The sequence below is a fragment of the Leptodactylus fuscus genome, chromosome 5 (genome assembly GCF_031893055.1).
Source record: "Leptodactylus fuscus isolate aLepFus1 chromosome 5, aLepFus1.hap2, whole genome shotgun sequence".
Taxonomy (NCBI): Eukaryota; Metazoa; Chordata; class Amphibia; order Anura; family Leptodactylidae; genus Leptodactylus; species Leptodactylus fuscus.
In genome coordinates, this window is record NC_134269.1 from 202,247,936 (window position 1) to 202,269,826 (window position 21,891).

At 44.9% G+C, this 21,891-nt stretch overlaps 1 protein-coding gene across 1 annotated transcript in view; it reads left to right on the forward strand.

The window, feature by feature from the left end:
* RAD50 (RAD50 double strand break repair protein) overlaps positions 1 to 21,167 on the forward strand; it is a 61,674-nt gene extending 40,507 nt beyond the window's left edge. Inside the window, exons 18-26 of the mRNA XM_075275005.1 lie at positions 5,005 to 5,111; positions 5,578 to 5,670; positions 5,758 to 5,871; positions 6,745 to 6,872; positions 8,834 to 9,058; positions 17,469 to 17,554; positions 19,146 to 19,288; positions 19,905 to 20,038; positions 20,850 to 21,167. Coding sequence (XP_075131106.1) covers positions 5,005 to 5,111; positions 5,578 to 5,670; positions 5,758 to 5,871; positions 6,745 to 6,872; positions 8,834 to 9,058; positions 17,469 to 17,554; positions 19,146 to 19,288; positions 19,905 to 20,038; positions 20,850 to 21,036 — 1,217 coding nt within the window. The 3' untranslated portion in view covers positions 21,037 to 21,167. The remainder of the gene's footprint in view (positions 1 to 5,004; positions 5,112 to 5,577; positions 5,671 to 5,757; positions 5,872 to 6,744; positions 6,873 to 8,833; positions 9,059 to 17,468; positions 17,555 to 19,145; positions 19,289 to 19,904; positions 20,039 to 20,849) is intronic.
* Positions 21,168 to 21,891: the final 724 nt, after the last annotated feature.

Sequence of the window (21,891 nt, forward strand, 5' to 3'; positions counted from 1 at the left end):
GGCTTTCTCGGCGTCAGTTGAAAGAAGCATGAGAGGAGAGCCCGACTGTTTAGCCCCATACATGAGGTTGATAGCTTTGGTAGTATTATCTCGAGCCTCACGGCCGGGTAAAAATCCAGCTTGATCCGGGTGAATAATATTTCCTAGCAAGGGCGATAAACGGGTTGCCAGGATCTTGGCTAAAATTTTTAGGTCAACATTGATTAGCGAAATGGGGCGGTAGTTAGAGCACAGAAGAGGGTCTTTTCCCGGTTTGGGGATAACCGCTATGTGAGCACAGAGGGAGTCACGACAAAGGGCTGAGCCATCGGTGAGAGAATTGAAAACTTTCAACAGTCTGGGGCGGAGTTCAGGGCCAAGTTTCTTATAGTATACCAAGGTAAGGCCGTCTGAACCTGGGGCCTTACCCGTTGCCATACTGGAGATAGCTAAAGAAATTTCCTCTTCAACAATAGGAGATTCCAAGGCTGTCAAGTCCTCCAAAGACAACGACGGGAGACCAGAGGAGGAGAGATAAGAACGAATGCGATCTCGGAACTCCGTGTCAGGGAGAGGAGAAGGGCCAGAGTCTACAGAATACAAAGAGGCATAGTAGTCCCGAAAGGCAGCCGCAATATCAAGGGGCATGTATAATCGAGTACCCTGGGCGGAACCGATGCATGGAACGTAGGTGGAGGACTGCTGAACCCGAAGGGCCCTAGCTAGGGAACGCCCGCTCTTATTTCCAAACTCATAAAAATGACGTCTGCATTTAGCTAGAGTACCCTTCACCCTATCAGTGACAAGCGTACGCAATTCTTCTCGGGCGCTGGCAAGCTGGGAATAAACATCAGGAGTGATTTGGCGCTTATGAAGGAGTTCCAACGAGCGGATCCGCTGCAGCAGAGATTCAATACAAGCCCGGCGTTCCTTGTTTAAGCGGGAACCATGTTGCAACAGAATACCCCGGATAAAACATTTGTGAGCCTCCCACACCATAGGAGGAGCAATCCCCGACAATTCCTCCCTCTCAAAGTATTCCCCCAAACGGGTCTTAATGTCATCCAGGATGGTTACATCATCAAGAAGTGATGCGTTAAGCTTCCACTGACGCTGGAAGGGAATAGGAGAGGACAAGGAAACAAAGTAACTAAAGCATGGTCGGAGAAAGTAATGTTGTCGACTTCCGCAGCCAACAAAGAATGGAGATGTTGGTGACGGATAAAGAGGTAGTCAATACGAGAGTATCGGTGATGGACCGGAGAGTAATAGGAGTAATCCCTATCCAATGGGTGGAGTAACCTCCAGGAGTCCACAAGCTGGTGGGAATGAAGGTCCCTCTTAATCCTCCTGATGAGTGAGTAAGGGTGAGAAGAGACGCCAGCAGAAGAGTCCAATGAAGGGTCCAGGACCAGATTAAGATCACCCCCCGCCACCAGGAAGCCCTCCACAAAGCCGTCCAACAGCCCTAAGTAAGAACTAAGGGCACGACCCTGTCCCGAGTTAGGTAAATACAAAGAAACAAAAGTAAAAAGTTGAGAGGAGATACGACCCTTTACCATAACAAGTCTCCCCTCAGAATCAGTGCGAGTCTCCAAATGTTCCCAAGGCAGGGAGCGAGAAATCAAGATACTAGTCCCTCTGGATTTCGGGTCAGGAGAAGAGCTATGATATGCATGAGGAAACCAAGCATTAGTCAACTTGTATGGCTTGGTAGAGCAATGGTGAGTTTCCTGCAAAAATACAACATGAAGGCGCTTACCTTTGAGCAGATTGAAGAGTACGGAGCGCTTCTCTGGACTATGAAGGCCTCTCACATTGAGGGAGCCAACGGTGATGGAGGAAAGGCGATCAAGCGGAGGCATGGAGGGAGACGGGCTTTCCCAGCTCACACCCTAGGAGCAGAGGGAAAAAAAAAAAAAAAAAAAGGGGGGGAGAGGGAGGGGAGAGGGCGAAGAATTGAAGAGGGTAAAGGGAGAGGGAAAGAAAAAAGAGAGGAAAGTAACAGGGTAGAGGAAGGAGAGCAGTAAAGAAAGAGGGGGGGGGGAAGAAAGGAGAAGGAAAAAGAACCAAGAGTAGAACAAATCTAACTACCCCTAGACAAATGGGCCAGGGGCACAACAACAGACAGGAAGGATTGAGGGAGTAAGAAAAGATGGGGGGGGAGAAGTGGGCCCGCAAGCACCACGAGTGTACCTGGTAAGGAAAACCCTATGCCCCTACCCCCAACAAAATGTATAGGGATAGGAAGCACAGGGCTACAAAGTGACTCTAAGGTCCAAATAACAACGTTGTATAAAAACACAGCAATATCAACAAGGGCCATCTATAAAGCCCAGCAGGCACAGGATCAAGAGGAACAGAGTAGTCACAGAACAAAATAAAATAAACATAGTGAAAATGTCCACCAACCGCGAAACAAGTCCAAGACCACTCAACATAAAAGGATATCAACACTGTCCTGTGGGCAGATCAAAGACCGGTGGCATGAGGGATCATGCTTCAATGGGAAGCTGAGCTGAGAGATCTGGTTGACGGAGCGGAGACCCAGGCGGATCCGGTATTGGAAGACGTCGTGGAGTTGAGTTTCGCCGAGGTCTCTCTCTAGAAGCAGCCGAAGAAGAACGCCTGGAACCGCGGCCGCGCCTGGATATAGTAGGGCGGGAGGAATCCAGAGCAAGCCAGTTCGGGACTGAGACAGGGCGCACATCCAGGGAGGCAAACAAATCAGGCAAGTCCGCCGGGGAACGGACAACAATCGAAGACGAGCCAACACGAACAATCAAATGGAAGGGATGACCCCACCTATAGGAATCTCCACAGTCCTTAATCAGAGTCAACACCGGCTGAAGGGCACGGCGCATAGCCAATGTGCGGGATGAGACGTCTGGGTAGAGCTTGACAGAGGCATTCTCAAAAGGCACCGATCCCATATCCCAGGCACACCTCAGGATGTGTTCCTTGTCCGTGAAGTAATGTAGTCTACACAGAACATCTCTAGGATTAGCAGGGTCAAGCGGGCCAGAACGTTGGACTCTATGCACACGGTCCATCATGAAGGTAGCATCCAGCGGGCGTTGAGTCGCCATATTGAAAATGGTATTAATACGGCTGATCAGATCATCCTGAGGGCCTTTTTCTGGCACTCCTCGTAATCGAATATTATTTCTGCGACCCCGGTTCTCCTGGTCATCCAGGAGCAAGCAATTTGTTGAAGGCGGGCCTCAGAGTGGGTTTGATTGCTCTCCACCGCAGACAGGCGTTGTTCCAAGGAGGACAGTGTTTGATCAGTAGCGTCAGCCCTAGTAGTAAGTTGAGACACATCAGACTGGATCGCACCGAGGGCCTGTGCCTGGGATTGTTCCATTCGGGAAACTACAGCATCCAGGTCCTGTTTAGTGGACAGAGCTTGAATAAGGTCCCGAAGTAGCTGAAAGTCCGCAGAGGCAATATGAGCTGCCGTGCAGGGCAGGGAGGCTGAATCCAAGGATTGCATGTCACGTCCAGGGGGGATGGCAGACATTGAAGGAGGTGACTGCGATTGACGAAGCGGAGAAGATGGAGGAGCCATGTCATCAGTGCCAGACCCAGTAGCCGAGGTTCCAGATCGGGACAGGAAGGTAGAGATTGACGGTGAGTGAGTAAGAGAGCGGCCCCGCGTGCAGGAAGGAGCAGTAGAGGTGTTAGGACATATTCTGGACATATCACAATGAGAAGCGACCATAGAAGGTAATGAAGGTACACTCGCAGTATCACCAGGCCTTACATGAGGCGGTCACACAGTTCCATAATCAAACCCGGTACCCGTGAGGTGCCAATAGAGCAGTGGGAGAAGTGCTAGTTCCGTGGGGATATACTGCAGAGCATATAGCACACAGCAAGTGGAGGAAGGTGAGGAGCCCCCCCTGATGGTGGAGTAGGGGCTCAGCACTCCCTTCACACCACTGCAGTCCACAGCAACAAAAAATAAATTCCCTGCTAGAAAGGTCTCTGAAGAGTGTAAGAAAGTCCAAAAAAACAGCATGGAGTACTCACAGGGTTAGCAGAATGCCCCAGTAGAAAGTGTCAGGATGGGAGCCAAAACAGCAGGGGGGGGGTTGAGGTGTCTCCACTTCAGGCAATGCAGGGAGGCCAGGCAGCAGGTAGAGCAAGGGCCTAACACAGTGAAGCCTTCAGGGAGCTGCAAGCTGCATACCCCCACAGACGCTGCAGGAGGACCAGAGGAGGGACACCAGAGGACCTCGCCGAGCCAGGAGTCACCGCAGAGCAGCAGGCAGGATCAACTGGAGGCAGCCACCCACAGGGAAGCCAGCCGGGATGTAGGCCGCAAATCCAAGATGGCGGCCGCAGCGGTATGAAGAGGAGGCAGCGCTGCAGACGAGGAGACCGGCAGGCGGAGGACACCAGGAGGCACCAGAGGATCTCCACCGGGATGAAGAGGGACCGGACGGTCCGGCAGGTAAGTCGCTGCAATCAGGCCACAGCGCAGGGTTAAAGGAGCCGGGTAGGCCGTGAGGCCAAGATGGCGGCCGGACTCGGGCAGTGCAGCAGGCCGCAGTGTTTTCAACCGCCCGGGACCACGCAATACCTGACAGACGGCGCCCAGATACGGCAGACGGAGGCTTGGGGGAGAGCCTCAGGGCAGCCCAGGCTATGTGCAGCAGGATGGGTCCGGTAAACTCAGGATGGAGAGCGAGAACACGGAGAGCTTCGGGAGATGCGTCCGCTCTCATACGCGGCTAGCCACGCCCCCCCCCCACGAATAGCCTTTCTTAATGCTATTCCAACGTGGTACCTACAAAAAATTGTGTCTGACTGATAGGATGCCTTTAATAACACTTTTTGGCAAGTAAGTTTCAATTCAAGGGATCAGTTACATGTACTTTTCTTCTCTAGTCAATGTGTTCAATACAAAGCTTGAACAATACAACGGTGTGTGTGTTGTTAGTTTAGTTAGATTGTTTTTCTCTCTGTTTTGGTTTTTATAAATACAATTACATATATTTTTTTTTTATGTTTAGGAAGCCAAAGAGCAAGTTTTTCCATTGGAAACAACTCTTGAGAAACTACAGCAGGAGAGGAAGGAAATTCAGGAGCGAAAAGACTCCAGCAACAGAGCGGCACAGGAAAGGGTAAAAACAGGCCATGTTTGTTGTGTATGACATGTCAAATATTTCTGAGTGCAGTGCTTATATGACTGCATCACAACTAATCAGAGTGAATGTAAAGTAGTTTTGCAACCCACAAGTTAATGGTCCTCATACTCAGTGGAATCTCAACCGTCCTGCTCAGGAAGCAGAACAGAAAGAAAAATGGATGGTAATGGACCTTAGCAATGGACACTAATAGTAGCATGACACCCGCTTAGTGTAAACTTGCGCTGGATTCACACCAGTGTCCGGTCTCCGTTCTGAGGTTTCCGTCTTCATGCAGAAGATGGAAACCTGTCAGGCCGAGTCTGGCCATGAGCGCCGGTGAGCGTTTTGAGCTCTCCACGGGGAAAGCGTTTTTTTTTTTGTTAAACCAGACACAGAGTACTGCATGTCCGATAATACATTTTGCAATGTATTAACCTTTCCCCTCCTTTTTTTCCCCTAGGTCAACGATATTAAAGAGAAAGTGAAAAAAATCACTTTGCTGATGAAAGATATCGATAAATATGTAAATGACGGGCGAGAAGAATTTAAAGAGGTTGGTTTTACCTGAGTTACTAATATTCAGCCCGCCTGCATTGCAGGAATACTCTGTAACGTAATAACATAAGGTATTATCTTACAGCAAAAGGACGCTGAACTACAAGACTTAGTTTCTCGACTGAATGATTGTGAGAAGCAAAAAGAAAAAATTAATAAAGACATGATCACGGTTAGACAGGATATAGACACACAGAAAGTAAGTATGAAGTCACTTGGCATTGCCTGGATTACCTTACACTACACTTGGCTCTGTTTGAGATGAGTGGTGTTTTTTCATGCATGTTTTTATTCTGCTCTTAGATCCTAAAATTGGAAACTTTTTAAGGGGTCCTGTACTAATGTGAATATATCCATTATTTTAAATTGTGATTATATCGTAGATTACATTAGATCAGGGGTGGGCAATTAATTTTCCCATGGGGCCGCATAAGAAATTGAAACTATTCTAGGGGGCCATGCATGCTGCGGCAAATTTAGCTTCACCCACTTCTACGTTGACTTTGCCCCTTCTCAATCATCTTTTCAAGTGACCCCACACAGTATAATCCTCCTATAGTCATATATTTGCTATGCAAATTTGAGTGTTCGGCTCAAAGAAGTTTTACTGTATATAATACACTGTTTGCAGGCCAAGGGGGGTATTTACTAATACTGCATTGCATTATTTCTCTCCAGAAATTTGATGCACTGAACTGCAGTCCGATTATGGCCTAGTATAGGTTTGCGCTATAATTTGCTCCAGTTTGTAGAATAACTTGATGTACACCCAGTGGCTCACATGAGGCCACATCCTATCAAACCTGCCTTCATTTAAAAAACCTGCAACGTCAAAATAAAACCAGTCTCTGTTTTTAGTCCTAAACTGGGTGTGTGCCATACATTATGATTTTGTCATTACATGTAGGTCAGAAATTTGGATTAAAAAGTCCTTCTTCCACTGAGAAATTCTGACAATACCCTATCCCAAAATATAGAATATACAGTACATAATAGTAAAAACCAATTTAAATGTATTTAGCAGTCAATAAAGCAGTGAAAGTTAGTTTGATGGAGATTTTCATGCACCTAGATACAGGAACGATGTCTCCAAGACAACCTCACTCTTAGAAGAAGAATGGAAGAACTTAAGAAGGTCGAGGAAGAAAGAGACAGACTGTTAAGAGAGATGGGACAGATGAATGCTATGCAACTTAGAAAGTAAGTACAGTATGGATTGTTTATTTTTCATTCTTTACTTGATGACTAGTTTTTATTTATGAGGGGATATGTGGGATATCTATATGTTATCCCACATGTAAACAATTCAATGCAATTTTTTTTTAGAAAAAGTTTAAATATTTGCAGGGTCTACAGTTTTTCTGCTGCCAATAGTCTCATTATGGTTGCAGCACATTTTGCATTTCTCTCTGAGGCAGGGGGTTTGTACAATACAGAGCACTCTGTCTCACACAATATTAATACTACTGGTTTTTTTACATGCAATTCTTGTATAAGTACTTGTAAAATAGCAAACAAATAGCTGAGAACTGCCCCATTGAACATAGTATAAGAGATCCAGGGACACCAGACTGCAAATCCAGGTCATGATGCAGCTAAAAGTTCCCTGACATAAAGAGAAAAATCTGAGCACAAAAAGGAAAGTTACTTTGTATCTATGACTAATATCCCATCAGCAATTACACAAGAAGCTAGGTAGAAGTAGATAAACTCTCCTTAGGGCCCATGCACACAATGTAACGCGGCGTTGATTCTGACACGTAAACTCGTGTCAGAATCAAGCGCTTCAAAACAGAATCCCATTTACTTCAATAGGTTCCAATTAACACGTGTAACACATTGAAATCAATGGGTTAAGAAGCCTCCTATCGATTTTAATGTGTAGTGCACGTAAGACAGAACCCATTGAACTCAATGGGATTCTGTTTTGCAGCGCTTGATTCTGTCACGCGTTTACGTGTCAGAATCAATGCCGCATTACATGGTGTGCATGGGCCTTTGGACTCGCTGTGAGGAGTTTGCAGATTCCTCTCTGAGGTGTACAGGTGTAGCAGAGAGTAGCAAAGCAAAGTGTAAATATGCAGAGATGTGAAAAGGGAACTGCCCCTCCCTCCCAAACTACCTGTATTCCTTCTTGACCATATTGGTTTCTAAAGACAGACCTTCCCTAGTAACGGCGTGAACAGCAAACTAGGAAGGAGGGAGACACAGAGTTTTTTTTTTCTTTTTAAGCCAAAGTCTGGAGTGGATTGAGCAGTAGGCAGAAGTATACAGTCTTCCCTTATATTTCCCATTTCTTTTGTAGCCACTTCTGGGTTTGGCTCAAAAATCCGCAGCAAAACCTGCAACAAAAAAGAGCTTTTCCCCAATGGTGGGGCCTTAGCCTTAGGCAGCAGCATTTTTAGTAAAGTGCATTATACATTGGTCCAGAATCACATGGTCTGTTAAATGGGACCAAGTTGTCTAAAAGGGGAGGGGCCATTTAAAGGGAGTCTAACAAGTATCAAACCAGTCACAGTACATTGCTGGGGACATTACGTTGAGCACCATCATACCTTTAGATATTGAATAGATGCACCATAGAATGATGTATGTACGGGGGTCCCTCTATATAAGAGAGAAGACCAAAAGTATACACTAAAGCCACCAGCTCAGCTGACAAATTTTGACAAAATAAAACCCTTAACATATTTCCTCATTTATTTATACATTCGAGCATTCTGACTTTCAGTACACAGATCATACAGATATAATAGACTGTTCTGTCATCCACCTTGCATAGCTCTCAGATATTTCACAATTGTATATCTATGGCTATAGTTGTTTTATTATGTTCGGGTTATCTTCTCATGCATGCATTGCCACTGTCTGCGTCTCTGTTCCTGCACAAGAAGATAACCAACCCACAATGGCGAAATCTTGGCAGGACACGCGCACTCTGCTCCGGAATAGGCCCAAATGAATGGACCTAGTCGGGAGAGAGTGTCTTCAGGCGGATGTCGCGAGGCAACTCCGCCTGAAAGAATGAGCATGTCACTTCTTTCTTCTGGGAACTGACCGGCTCCCATTGAAATCAAAATCCTAACCTAAAATGTGAACTTACCCTTACAGCTTGGTAATAGAATGGTGGTACAAAACTCTTCCTTTTCTATACATTTTAGCGAGCATCAAGAGTTGGAAAACAAAATCGAAGCCTTGAAAACAAACCATAGCCTGGCCCTTGGTCGACAGAAGGGGTACGAGGATGAAATAATACGTTTTAAAAAGGAACTGCGTGAACCGCAGTACAAAGACGCTGAAGAAAAGCACCGAGAGATGATGATTGTTAAGAGGACGACAGAGCTGGCCAACAAAGACCTGGACATTTATTACAAGGCTTTGGACCAGTAAGTACTTACGCCTCAATTTACACAATGCATACAAGTTTTACATTCACCTCAGGGATTTCCATAAATTCACTGGGGCGATTTTCCAGTGTGCACAATAAAATATAGAAGCGTCCATGAGCTTGTGCAGACTGTATATGCCGATCTATACCACGAGCGGTCTTCATTCTGCAGGTGTTAAGACCATTTCTTTGACCCTGTTAATGAACCGCTGTGGTGTTCAGGCTTGTATCTACATTTCAGGGTGGGAATATGCTGAATTGTGAGATCTTGACCTTAATGGATGATAATGCAATTGGAGAAAACTAATTGAGGCAATTCGCATAATGATAAACATCTTTTCTGTCTCTTGTCTCTCATACTGTGATTGCTGATTCATTTTTGAAGCGTTCATGTCATAAGTTAGTAAGTAGCAGGTTTGTTATGAATCATGCATCCTTTCCTTTACAAGTCTGACAGTAATTGATCTGCATCTGGTCACCCAGTTATGGTCATATTCTGTCCTCTGTCCTCATGCTTTACACCGGTCATGTGCTTTAAGTGGTAGTTGCTTAAAGGGGTTGTGGACAACATGGACAATTGGCCTCTATCCACAGTACATCACTGTCCAATCGCTGGGCAATTCACTGCTATGGGGCCGCCAGGATTGTGACCTCCAACAGCTCCATAGAAGTGAGCTGTCACTGCATACTGGCACTCCATTCACAAGGATCCTTCTGATCACCGGGGGACCCGTCAATTGGACACCTATAGAGTGGCCAGTTACTGTCAGGACTAGAGTAAACTTGCCTGCTTAATAGTCGTAAAGCTGTATCTTTTGGCCTGTGCAATGTACAACAGTGCTTGTTGAAGAGAGTCCGATCGCTTGCCGAGGTTAGGAATGTGAGATCAATTGTGAATAAGATGGATGAACTGACAGCACTGACCAGACATCAACAGGAGTTTCGTGAGTGCAGTATGATGCTGTTTACAGAGACTTGGCTTACTGAAATCACTCCGGACATACTTGCCTCCGTGGAGGGCTTCAAACTTCTTCGGGCGGACAGAACACTGGAGAGCGGTAAGCGAATAGGCGGAGGAATTGCAATATTTGTCAATGAGAGATGGTGTAATCCAGGACATATTGTGGTTAAGAAACAATTGTGTGGAAAGGATATTGAACTGCTAGCCGTGGGCATGAGACCTTTTTACCTGCCAAGGGAACTATCACATGTTATCGTACTAGCTGCATATGTCCCCCCCTCTGCTAAAGCTGACGCTGCCTGTGAAGTCCTCCATGCTGTTGTGAGTGAGCTGCAATCATCTCACCCCCATGCTCTGCTCCTAGTGTCTGGAGACTTCAACCATGTCTCAGCATCCACTCTACCAGGCTTCACACAGTATGTAACCTGCCATACAAGAGACAACAAGACGGTGGACTTGCTCTTTGCCAATGTAAGGGATGCATATAACTCATCTGCCCTACCACCCCTAGGCAGATCAGATCACAACCTGGTACATCTGCGACCCACATACATTCCACTGGTGCGCAGAGAACCGGCGGTTACCCGTACCGTGAAGATTTGGTCAGAGGGAAGTGTCGAGTCTCTAAGGGACTGCTTTGATATAACTTTATGGGAAGTGTTTCAAGACTCATTTCCAGAGGACATTGAGGGACTCACACATTGCATAACGGACTACATTAATTTCTGTGTGGACAGCACGGTACCAACTAGGAAGGTGAGGTGTTTCTCCAATAACAAACCATGGATTAACTCTGAGATTAAAACTCTCCTCAAGCAAAAAAAGAGAATTTTTAGGTCTGGGGACAAAGATGGCCTGGGGGCGGTTCAGAAACAGCTGAGACAATTGATCAGGGAAGGGAAAGCCAACTACAGACGGAAGATGGAGCTACAGATGGGGGAGGGTAGAATCTCTGAGGTGTGGGACAGCCTTAAGGCAATTTCAGGACACAAGGAAAAGACAGGGCACCGAACAGTAGGGGACAGGAAGTGGCTTAACGAGCTTAATCTATTCTTCAATAGATTCGACTCCAAGCAAATGCTCCCTCCACCAGCATGTCAGCCAACCGCCCTCCCCTCACACACCAAGACCCAACCCCCACCGACCTGCGGTCAACTGCAATCTGACTATCTGATCCTGCAGGAGTCTCAGGTGTGTAAGGAAATGAAGAACATTAGAGCGAACAAAGCGGGGGGACCAGATGGTATAAGCGCAAGAGTTCTTAAAATGTGCAGTGACCAGCTGTGTGGTATTATAACGCACATGTACAATATGATCCTGAAGCTGGGGGTGGTACCTCAACTGTGGAAAACATCTTGCGTGGTACCAGTCCCAAAGAAACCCAACCCGATGGGCTACAATGACTACCGACCTGTAGCACTGACATCCCACCTGATGAAGATCCTAGAGAGACTGGTCCTGACACACCTACGCCCCCTAGTGAGCTTCGCTCTGGACCCCCTCCAGTTTGCCTACCGGCCAGGCATTGGGGTAGATGATGCCTCATCCACCTTCTTCATAGAGCTCTCTCTCACCTGGAGAAACCCGGGAACACTGTGAGAATAATGTTCTTTGATTTCTCCAGTGCGTTCAACACCATTCAGCCAGGGCTACTGAGGGAGAAGCTGAACCTTGGTGGTGTGGACCATCACCTGTCCAACTGGATCCTAGACTACCTGACAAACCGCCCTCAGTATGTGAGAGCCCAGGACTGTGTGTCTGACACTGTGATCTGTAGTACGGGGGCACCTCAAGGTACAGTTCTTGCCCCATTCCTCTTCACACTGTACACTGCTGACTTCAGGCACAACTCATCCAGCTGTTACTTACAGAAGTACTCCGATGACTCTGCTATAGTCGGTCTTATCACTGATGGCGATGATAGGGAATACAGAGACTTAAATCGGGATTTTGTTGAATGGTGCCAGCAGAACCAGCTCAGGATTAATGCTGGGAAGACCAAGGAGATGGTGGTGGACTTTAGTAAACGGAGAGGTGCTCCGACCCCGGTGGAGATCCAAGGAACATGTATTGAGATAGTCAGGACCTATAAGTACCTGGGCGTGCTCCTCAATAATAAATTAGACTGGGCTGATCACCTGGAGGCGCTGCACAGAAAGGGCCACAGCAGACTCTACCTGCTCAGGAGGCTGAGGGCCTTCGGAGTCCGGGGGACACTTCTTAGGGCCTTCTTCAACTCTGTGGTTGCCTCAGCCATCTTTTTCGGTGTGGCCTGCTGGGGAAGCAGTATATCAACCAGGGACAGAAATAGACTTGACAGGCTGATCAGGAGGGCCAGCTCTGTCCTGGGGAGCCCCTTGGACCCAGTACAGGTGGTGGGTGACAGAAGGATACTGTCTGTGGTGACCTCCATGCGGGGGAACAAATCCCACCCCATGTATGGGACCCTGATGGGACTTGGCAGCACTGTAAGCGACCGTCTGCTTCACCCCAAGTGTGAGAAGGAGCGCTATCGCAGGTCCTTCCTTCCAACCGCGACCAGGCTGTATAATCTACATCAGACCAAACGAAGAGCTCTCCGCACAGAGAACTAATGATTATGAGGATGACCATGAGGTCTTCCTCTTTCTCTTCTGTTTTTCCTTAGCTGCCATGGACTCCTAGTATATCTTCTCTTCTCAGCTTATCTGTGTCTACGTCTGTAACAGATTACTCTGTATTATCCTGTATCTGTATTACTATGCTGCTGTAACACGCTGAAATTTCCCCAAGGTGGGACTATTAAAGGATTATCTTATCTTATCTGATTATCTTATCTTCTCAACACTTGCATATGCATGATCCCCTTTGTATATGTGATTTAAAGTTAATTTTCTTAGCAGTGTAACCCCTTTCCGTGGCTGCAGGTCTGTTTCAGTCCTCTACCTGGTGCTCAATGGTCAAAAAGGAACCGAAAGACGACTTTTAAATTTAGTACATTTTGGAAAGTAAACAATTTTTATACAGTCCTATGAAAAAGTTTGGGCACCCCTATTAATCTTAATCATTTTTAGTTCTAAATATTTTGGTATTTGCTACAGCCATTTCAGTTTGATATATCTAATAACTGATGGACACAGTAATATTTCAGGATTGAAATGAGGTTTATTGTACTAACAGAAAATGTGCAATATGCATTAAACCAAAATTTGACCGGTGCAAAAGTATGGGCACCTCAACAGAAAAGTGACATTAATATTTAGTAGATCCTCCTTTTGCAAAGATAACAGCCTCTAGTCGCTTCCTGTAGCTTTTAATCAGTTCCTGGATCCTGGATGAAGGTATTTTGGACAAACAATTCGCGTTCAGTTCAGTTTGATGGTCGCCGAGCATGGACAGCCCGCTTCAAATCATCCCACAGATGTTCAATGATATTCAGGTCTGGGGACTGGGATGGCCATTCCAGAACATTGTAATTATTCCTCTGCATGAATGCCTGAGTTGATTTGGAGCAGTGTTTTGGATCATTGTCTTGCTGAAATATCCATCCCCGGCGTAACTTCAACTTCGTCACTGATTCTTGAACATTATTCTCAAGAATCTGCTGATACTGAGTGGAATCCATGCGACCCTCAACTTTACCAAGATTCCCGGTGCCGGCATTGGCTACACAGCCCCAAAGCATGATGGAACCTCCACCAAATTTTACAGTAGGTAGCAAGTGTTTTTCTTGGAATGCTGTTTCTTTTTGGACGCCATGCATAACGCCTTTTTGTATGACCAAACAACTCAATCTTTGTTTCCAAAATGAAGTTGGCTTCTCCAAATGTGCTTTTGCATACCTCAGGCAACTCTATTTGTGGCGTACGTGCAGAAACGGCTTCTTTCTCATCACTCTCCCTGACAGCTTCTCCTTGTGCAAAGCGCGCTGTATTGTTGACCGATGCACAGTGACACCATCTGCAGCAAGATGATGCTGCAGCTCTTTGGAGGTGTCTGTGGATTGTCCTTGACTGTTCTCACCATTCTTCTTCTCTGCCTTTCTGATATTTTTCTTGGCCTGCCACTTCTGGGCTTAACAAGAACTGTCCCTGTGGTCTTCCATTTCCTTACTATGTTCCTCACAGTGGAAACTGACAGGTTAAATCTCTGAGACAACGTTTTGTATCCTTCCCCTGAACAACTATGTTGAACAATCTTTGTTTTCAGATCATTTGAGAGCGGGCTGTCCATGTTCGGCGACCATCAAACTTAACTGAACTTGAATTGTTTTGTAGAAAGAAATGGTCCAAAATACCTTCATCCAGGATCCAGGAACTGATTAAAAGCTACAGGAAGCGACTAGAGGCTGTTATCTTTGCAAAAGGAGGATCTACTAAATATTAATGTCACTTTTCTGTTGAGGTGCCCATATTTTTGCACCAGTCAAATTTTGGTTTAATGCATATTGCACATTTTCTGTTAGTACAATAAACCTCATTTCAATCCTGAAATATTACTGTGTCCATCAGTTATTAGATATATCAAACTGAAATGGCTGCTGCAAACACCAAAATATTTAGAACTAAAAATGATTAAGATTAATAGGGGTGCCCAAACTTTTTCATAGGACTGTATATAATTTACTAAAATTGCTTGACTTGAAACAAAATGCATTTGCAAAAGGAGGCAAATTACAGGGGGATGTCCAGGTTTAGCAAATAAATGTTATTATTTGTATGATGAAAAGTTGTACAATTTTCCCGTATACTTTCTGTATCAATTCTTCACCGTTTCCTAGATCTCTGCTTGTTGTCATTCATTCTCCGTACTTCTGCTTTGTTGATAAAAATTGGTCCATGGCCATGTGATTTGTAGTGCGTGGTCATGTGATATGCAGTCCGTGGCCATGTGATGTACAGTCCGTTGCCGTGTGATGTGCAGTCTGTGGTCGTGTGATGTGCAGTCTGTGGTCGTGTGATGTGCAGTCCGTGGTCGTGTGATGTGCAGTCCGTGGTCGTGTGATGTGCAGTCCGTGGTCGTGTGATGTGCAGTCCGTGGTCATGTGATGTGCAGTCCGTGGACATGTGATGTACAGTCAGTGGACATGTGATATACAGTCTATGGTCATGTGATGTACATATAGGTGCAGTTTGTTACAAGACAAGTGACTAATTACTGTGCTGTGACTTTGAGTAGTGCACCTGTGTGTCCATCACATGACCACGGACTGTACATCACATTATAATGGACTGATTTTTAGCCACAAAGTAAGTAAATGAACGACAGCAAGGAGAGATCTAGAAAACCGTGTGGAATTGATATGGAAAGTATATTGGAAAACTCCTGAAGGGGGAGTTCCTACGTTGCAGATTTTGCTGTGTTTTTTGAGCCAAAACCAGGAGTGGATTGAGCAGAAGGAGAAGTATAAGAGCTTCCTATATATTCCCCATTCCTTTTGTAGACACTCTTGGCTTTGGCTCAAAAAACCGCAACAAAATCTGCAACAAAGAAAGCTGCGTTTCCACAACGTGGGGCCTTAAAGAGGACCTTTCATCAGATTGGGCACAGGCAGTTTTATATACTGCTGGAAAGCTGACAGTGCGCTGATTCCCGATCTGTGCCCGGTGTAAAGCGCTATCGGTACCGTAGGGCTTTACAGTCAGAAGGGCGTTTCTGACAGTTAGCCAGGGACGCCCTCCTGCCCAGCAGCGCCTATCTCGCTGTAGAGTGTGAGCGGGGAGGAACGCCCCCTCCCTCTGCTCACACAGTTCGTCCATAGACGAGTGTTATCAGGAGAGGGAGGGGGGAGTTCCTCCCCACTCCACAGTACAGCGCGATAGGCGCTGCTGGGCAGGAGGGCGTCCCTGGCTGTCAGAAACACCCTTCTGACTGTAAAGCGCTACGGTACCAGGAGCGTTTTACCCGGGGCACAGATCGGGAAAGCCGACAGTGCGCTGAATTCAGCGCACTGTCAGCTTTCCAGCAGTATATAGAACTGCCTGTGCCCAATCTGATGAAAGGTCCTCTTTAAGCTTGGACTAAAGCTACTAATGCTCCTTTTACCAATCTAATAGGCCAGTTCTGTTCTTTGTCTTGTATTCAAGTAATATTAGCGGAGCTCCAGTCCTGTCCACTGTAGAGCCCCGGCACAGATTTGAGGTCTGCGCTCTCCCCAGCCTTACAATCATGACAATACTTCCTGTTCTGATTCCTTTTAACTTCATTGACATTGTGTGGAACCTAATCACATTCAGCATCAACGTGCACTCAGGGAACTTCTGCTTTTCAAGCTGTTTATGCCGTGAGCTTTTTTTGCGATTTCATGAGATTTTAGTAATATAACCGCAGTCCTCAGGTCAGGGCTGGTATTGTGCTGACCTGTCCTGTTAGATAAGCCATGAGTATCTGATGGGTGGAGGGCCAGTTCCCATACCCTTGACAATCACAGTTTATCAGGCACAATGCGGTACTCGGTTGTAGCCGTATTTACAACTGCAGATCACAGCAACTTCTAAAGATTTTTTTTTTATTTTATTTTCTGTACATGAATATGGGGTTTCTATCTCATCTGAGCTACTCCTGTCTTCTGTTAACAGCATTTACATCATGGTCATGGCCATAGGCAGCGCTAGTTTGGAACAGACATCTATGGAAGAGTGAGAGGAAGTAGATAAGAGAGAGATTGTCACTAGTGGATGTAATACTGGGTCATAGATGTTATCTATACAAGCATTCTCTTCTATGGTAATCCTCAATGTCTTCTCTTTTAGGTGACTACGTCAAACAAAAAAGCTACAGAATTAGCAAGTGTCCGGCTATTTTTCTGTACGTTTTAAAATATAGATGGTGACATGGAAAATTTAAAAAAAAAAAAAAAATACAGAAATTCAGAAAACTTAGTTTAAAAATAAGTCATATCTGTGGATGAATTCCCTTTAGGGTCCATTCACAGTGAGTTTTTTGGTGCTGATTTAAATCCACGTTTAAAAAAAAAAAGCCTTCCCTTTTCCGCTAGCAAAGGAACCCATTGAAGTCAGTGGAAGGCTTTTTTTTCCATGCCAAAATCCTCGCCAAAAAACTCAGTGTGAATGGACCCTTAAGCAGTCCATACCTATTACATGATGGCTGGCCGAACCTGACAATTTTGGCAGGACCAGTTGACTGTAATGTGTATTGGGACCTCCCTACAGATTAGAACAAGCAGAACTTCCTGCAGAAACCACACGGACCCCACTATAGTCTATGAGGTCCGTGTGTTTTCCCAGGTAACCGCCTTTCTATGTGTATAGGTTTCCGTTTGGGGCGGACTCCCCGAACTGGACCTAAGGGGAAAATGTGCCGCAACATACAGATTATTGACACTGCTAGGGGTGTAGAAAAATGAAAGGTAGATACCGAATACCTAGCAAGTTAATCTTGTTGTTATAAGGACAATCTCTTCTACAGAATTGTTTCTAAAAATAAATCTGTATGTTTATCCCTGCAGAGCTATCATGAAGTTTCACAGCATGAAAATGGAAGAAATCAATAAAATTATCCGTGACCTCTGGCGCAGTACTTACAGAGGACAAGGTACCCTCCTGAAATCTTACTGATAAATTATAGAAATATCTGCATGTATTGTGGCAGCTTGTTACAGAACGGAGAAGGGAATGTGGGACAGTCAGGGTGGGGGTCACATCTGCCCCTGGTCTCCCACTTTAGCCCATCCGGCGGGTTTGCGTCTTCTGCCCCGAGAAACCGGACAGGAGACGGAAACCCGCCGGTCAGTTTTCAAACACATTCACTTGATTGGATTTGTAAAATGACCGCCTGTGAGCGTCTTCCGCCTGTCCGCTGCAAAATTGGGTTTTTAGCCAGATATGCAGGACTCTGTGTCTGGTTGAAAAAGAAAAAAGAAACGGTTTCCCCGCAGACAGGCACAAGACGCACACAGGCAGTCGCTTCACAATCCCATTCAAGTGAATGGGTTTGAAAACTGATCGCTGGGTTTCCGTCCCCTGTCCAGTTTCTCGGGCAGAAGATGGAAACCTGAAATCGGACACCGGGTGCAGATGTGAACCCACCCTCAGACTTCTTTATCATGAGTCCCGTGGAGTTAATCTGGACTTCTTATCTCAGAAGACAACAAAAACCTATAATAATTTTTCATTTCTTTCATTGTCTTCTTCTGTTATAAGATCTCATACCACACAAGTTCAGGGTAACTCTGCTATATCTGTATGTTATAGAAATAGCTTAAATTATTACCAAATCCTCTCCTGTACAATACTGTCATATTTACTGAAACCTCTTAATTGGGGAAAAATACAGGTAATTTCCCAGTGACACAAAACATGCAAATTGTATTATTTTCTCAGTAAAACTCAATTGGTAATGATATGAATACAGTCACATCAGATGAAATGTGGGAGATAAAACAGAAAAAAAACTTCTTGGAAGCATGTCTGTGACTGGTGGTAGTGTATATGTATTTTCTACCTCAAAGAGGACAGCACTGGGCCAAGCACTAATAATGCATTGTGTGGCCATGTCTTGGACCCTCATATATCAGACATGACATGGGAGAGGATGAGGCGAGGAGGGGGTTGTCTATGTATGCTACTCACAGTTTATTATGGAAATGGTGAACTACAATAGAATAAGCTACAAACATTCATGATATTGTCATTTCTAAATTGCAAACTGTGGAGTAGGGGTCTCCATTCCAGGGTAGGACTCGCCATCATACTGTTAATATGCCATAAATGTTTCAGGTGGGAAGATCTCTTGGGTTTTATTGCTCCCATGTGAGTAACACAGTGCTGACAATGAACCAAAAAAAATAAAGTTGTGTACCCCAGTGATTGCCTTATTTTCCAAATCGTTCTTCTTAAGGAATATTGAGCTGTGTACTATATAGGCAGATATGTACCACTATAATGCTATACAGCACACTGCATTAAAACTGGTGGTGGACTGCATGAGCAATGCAAGTAATTCTAGATAAGAAATGTGTCTTTAATGGGGCAAGAGCCAAACAGGTGTTAACTGGTTAACCTTTATTTTCACAATCCATAAAATTCTACTATCATTAACAATGTATGGTGTACAGAATGTATTCACTTCCATTCACATTTGGTAATGTTATGTGTTTTTTTTTTTTGTGTGTTTTTTTCTGCAGATATAGAGTACATCGAGATTAGATCGGATGCTGATGAAAGCGTGTCGGCTTCTGATAAAAGAAGAACGTATAACTATAGGGTGGTGATGATAAAAGGAGATACCGCGTTGGACATGAGAGGACGTTGTAGTGCAGGACAAAAGGTACACTGACATTTTACCTTAAGGGGGCTTTCACACTTGCCCCCGGTGTCCGGTGTGTGCATTCCACCGGGTTTCAGTCTTCAGTTGCGGCGAAACTGGACAGGAGACGGAAACCCGGCGGTCAGCTTTAAAACTCATTCACTTGTCTGTGTCCGCCTACTGCCTGTCCGCAGGGAAACTGTTTTGTTTTTTTAGCCGGACACAAAGTCCTGCATGTCCCACTTATGTGTCTGGTTAAATAAAAATGGTTTCCCAGCGCACACAGATGGTCACCTTTACAAACCCATTCAAGTGAAAGGGTTTTAAAGCTGACTGCCGGGTTTCCGTCTCCTGTCTAATTACTCTGCATCCTTACAGGGGTTACCTTGTTTCTAAGATGAATGGCCTATCCTTAGGATAAGCCACCAATATTTGATCTGATGTGGTTCATCACTCAGCACTCTCTCAGATCTCCGGTAGCGAGGCAGCGCTGCTCACTCGCCGTACAAACTGTAGCTACGACTATAGGTACTGCTAATGATAGGCCATCATTTTTGGAAACTGGATAACAATTTAAGGGGTTCATTTGTTGAAATTATTGTATATTATGCCTAAATGCTTTCAAATTACTTTCCAGGTCCTTGCCTCTCTCATTATCCGTTTGGCACTGGCAGAGACATTTTGCCTAAACTGTGGAATCCTCGCTCTGGACGAGCCCACCACCAACTTGGATCGTGAAAATATCGAGTCTCTTGCCCACGCATTGGTTGAGTAAGTTAAAGGATTGCCAGAGCTTATTCGTATCTAGCTAAAACTTCTTTCTAGGTTACTCAAATTTATATATATATATATATATATATATATATATATATACACACACACACAGTATATATAGTGCATGTGATCATAAGAGACTTTGTAATATATCTTATTTAAGAAATCTGCTTCCTTATCCATTTATCAAGCTGAGTTACTTTTTACATATTAGTCTATGGAGAAGGGAAGTGGAGGAGGTGGCTGCTGGAATACACACAGATATCAGCAGCTCTATTAATATTTCTATGCTGGAGATAACAGGCTAGCACTGCATAGAATGATGCAACAAATTAGTTAACAGCCTCCTGTGTGTGTGAGTTCTGTGTGTAAGCTGTATATGGCTATAGATTTTATGTAGCGCTCACATGATGGGTACCAGTGACATCACCTGGCATGTGCCCACCGATTTGCCCCTGGCAATCCAAGGATTGAAGGGAACAAGGTACTTTCTGCCCAAACTGAGAACTAGGGGTAGGTGAGTGTCATTCTTTATTTTACTCCCTGACTGTTTCCCAGTAAGATTTTAATTTAGCCTGTCCAACTCCTTTAGTATTTCCTTTGTATACCCTAGGCCAGGGGTCAGCAGTCTTGGGCACACTCCTGCTGCTGTGAAACTACAACATCATGCTCCATTCAGTTCCATGGGAGATCTAAGAACAGCAGAGCAAATATGTATGCTGGGAGTTGTAGTTTGGGGGGGGGATTATTTAGTTAGAAAATTTTAATTTCAAGCCATGTTTGTTAAATGTAATTTATGTCTCCACAGGATCATTAAAAGTCGTTCCAGGCAACGAAATTTCCAGCTTGTTGTGATCACCCACGACGAAGATTTTGTAGAGCTGTTGGGACGCTCTGAATATGTTGAACATTTCTATAGGATTAAAAAGAATATGGAGCAGTGTTCTGAGATTATTAAGTGCAGCGTCAGCTCCTTGGGAAATGATGTTTATTAAATCTCGCTCCTTTGGCACGTGCAATAAAACGTTTTCTGTTCTGATGTTTCTTCGAGGTTATATTTTGTCTGAACCTTCAGTGTGATCCGTGTCATTACTGGACACATTGTAATTGTAAATATATAGGACTGAGAAGGTTTAATAAAGATTACCGTATGTGTAATAAAATGACTTTTGTCTAAGCCAGTGGTTCTGAACCTGTTGTATACATACCCCAAGGGGTACACCTCGCATCGCCTGGGGTACTTGTTGCAACTGAGTACTCGGTAAGGAGGGACCAAGTTGTAGGGAAGGGAAGAATCAAGGCGCATAGCAATGGTTTAAGTCTTTGGTTATGGGCGTTACCATAGGATCTGCACTGACCCGAAAAAGGGGTCTTGCGTTAAAGGCCCAACATTAGCTGTACTATTATGGCAGATTTTGGGAAGGAGTTAATAGGAGCAAGAACATATCCAAGAATCAATAAAGCAATGCAGAGATTATCTTTCTATGGATATGCAATTCAGGTTACGATTGCATTGGGAGGGCAGGGCCTGATCTGTATAAAGACTGCGATAGAGGCTAAAAAATGGCAACAACAGCTATAGTTGAATGGGTTGTCACTAGAGATGAGCGAGTACTATTCTCGATATAGAACGCACCCATAGGAATGAATGAAAGCGGCCGGCACGCAGACTTTACCGGTGGGCGGCCGCTTAACCCCCTGCATGCCGGCTGCGTCCATTAATTCCTATGGGTGCGTGCGATATCGAGAATAATACTCACTCATCTCTAGTTGTCACTAAGCAGAAGTGGCTGACAAATTTTAAAAGTGGGGCAGAAATAGAAAGAGCATCTATTAGTACATTGGATGTC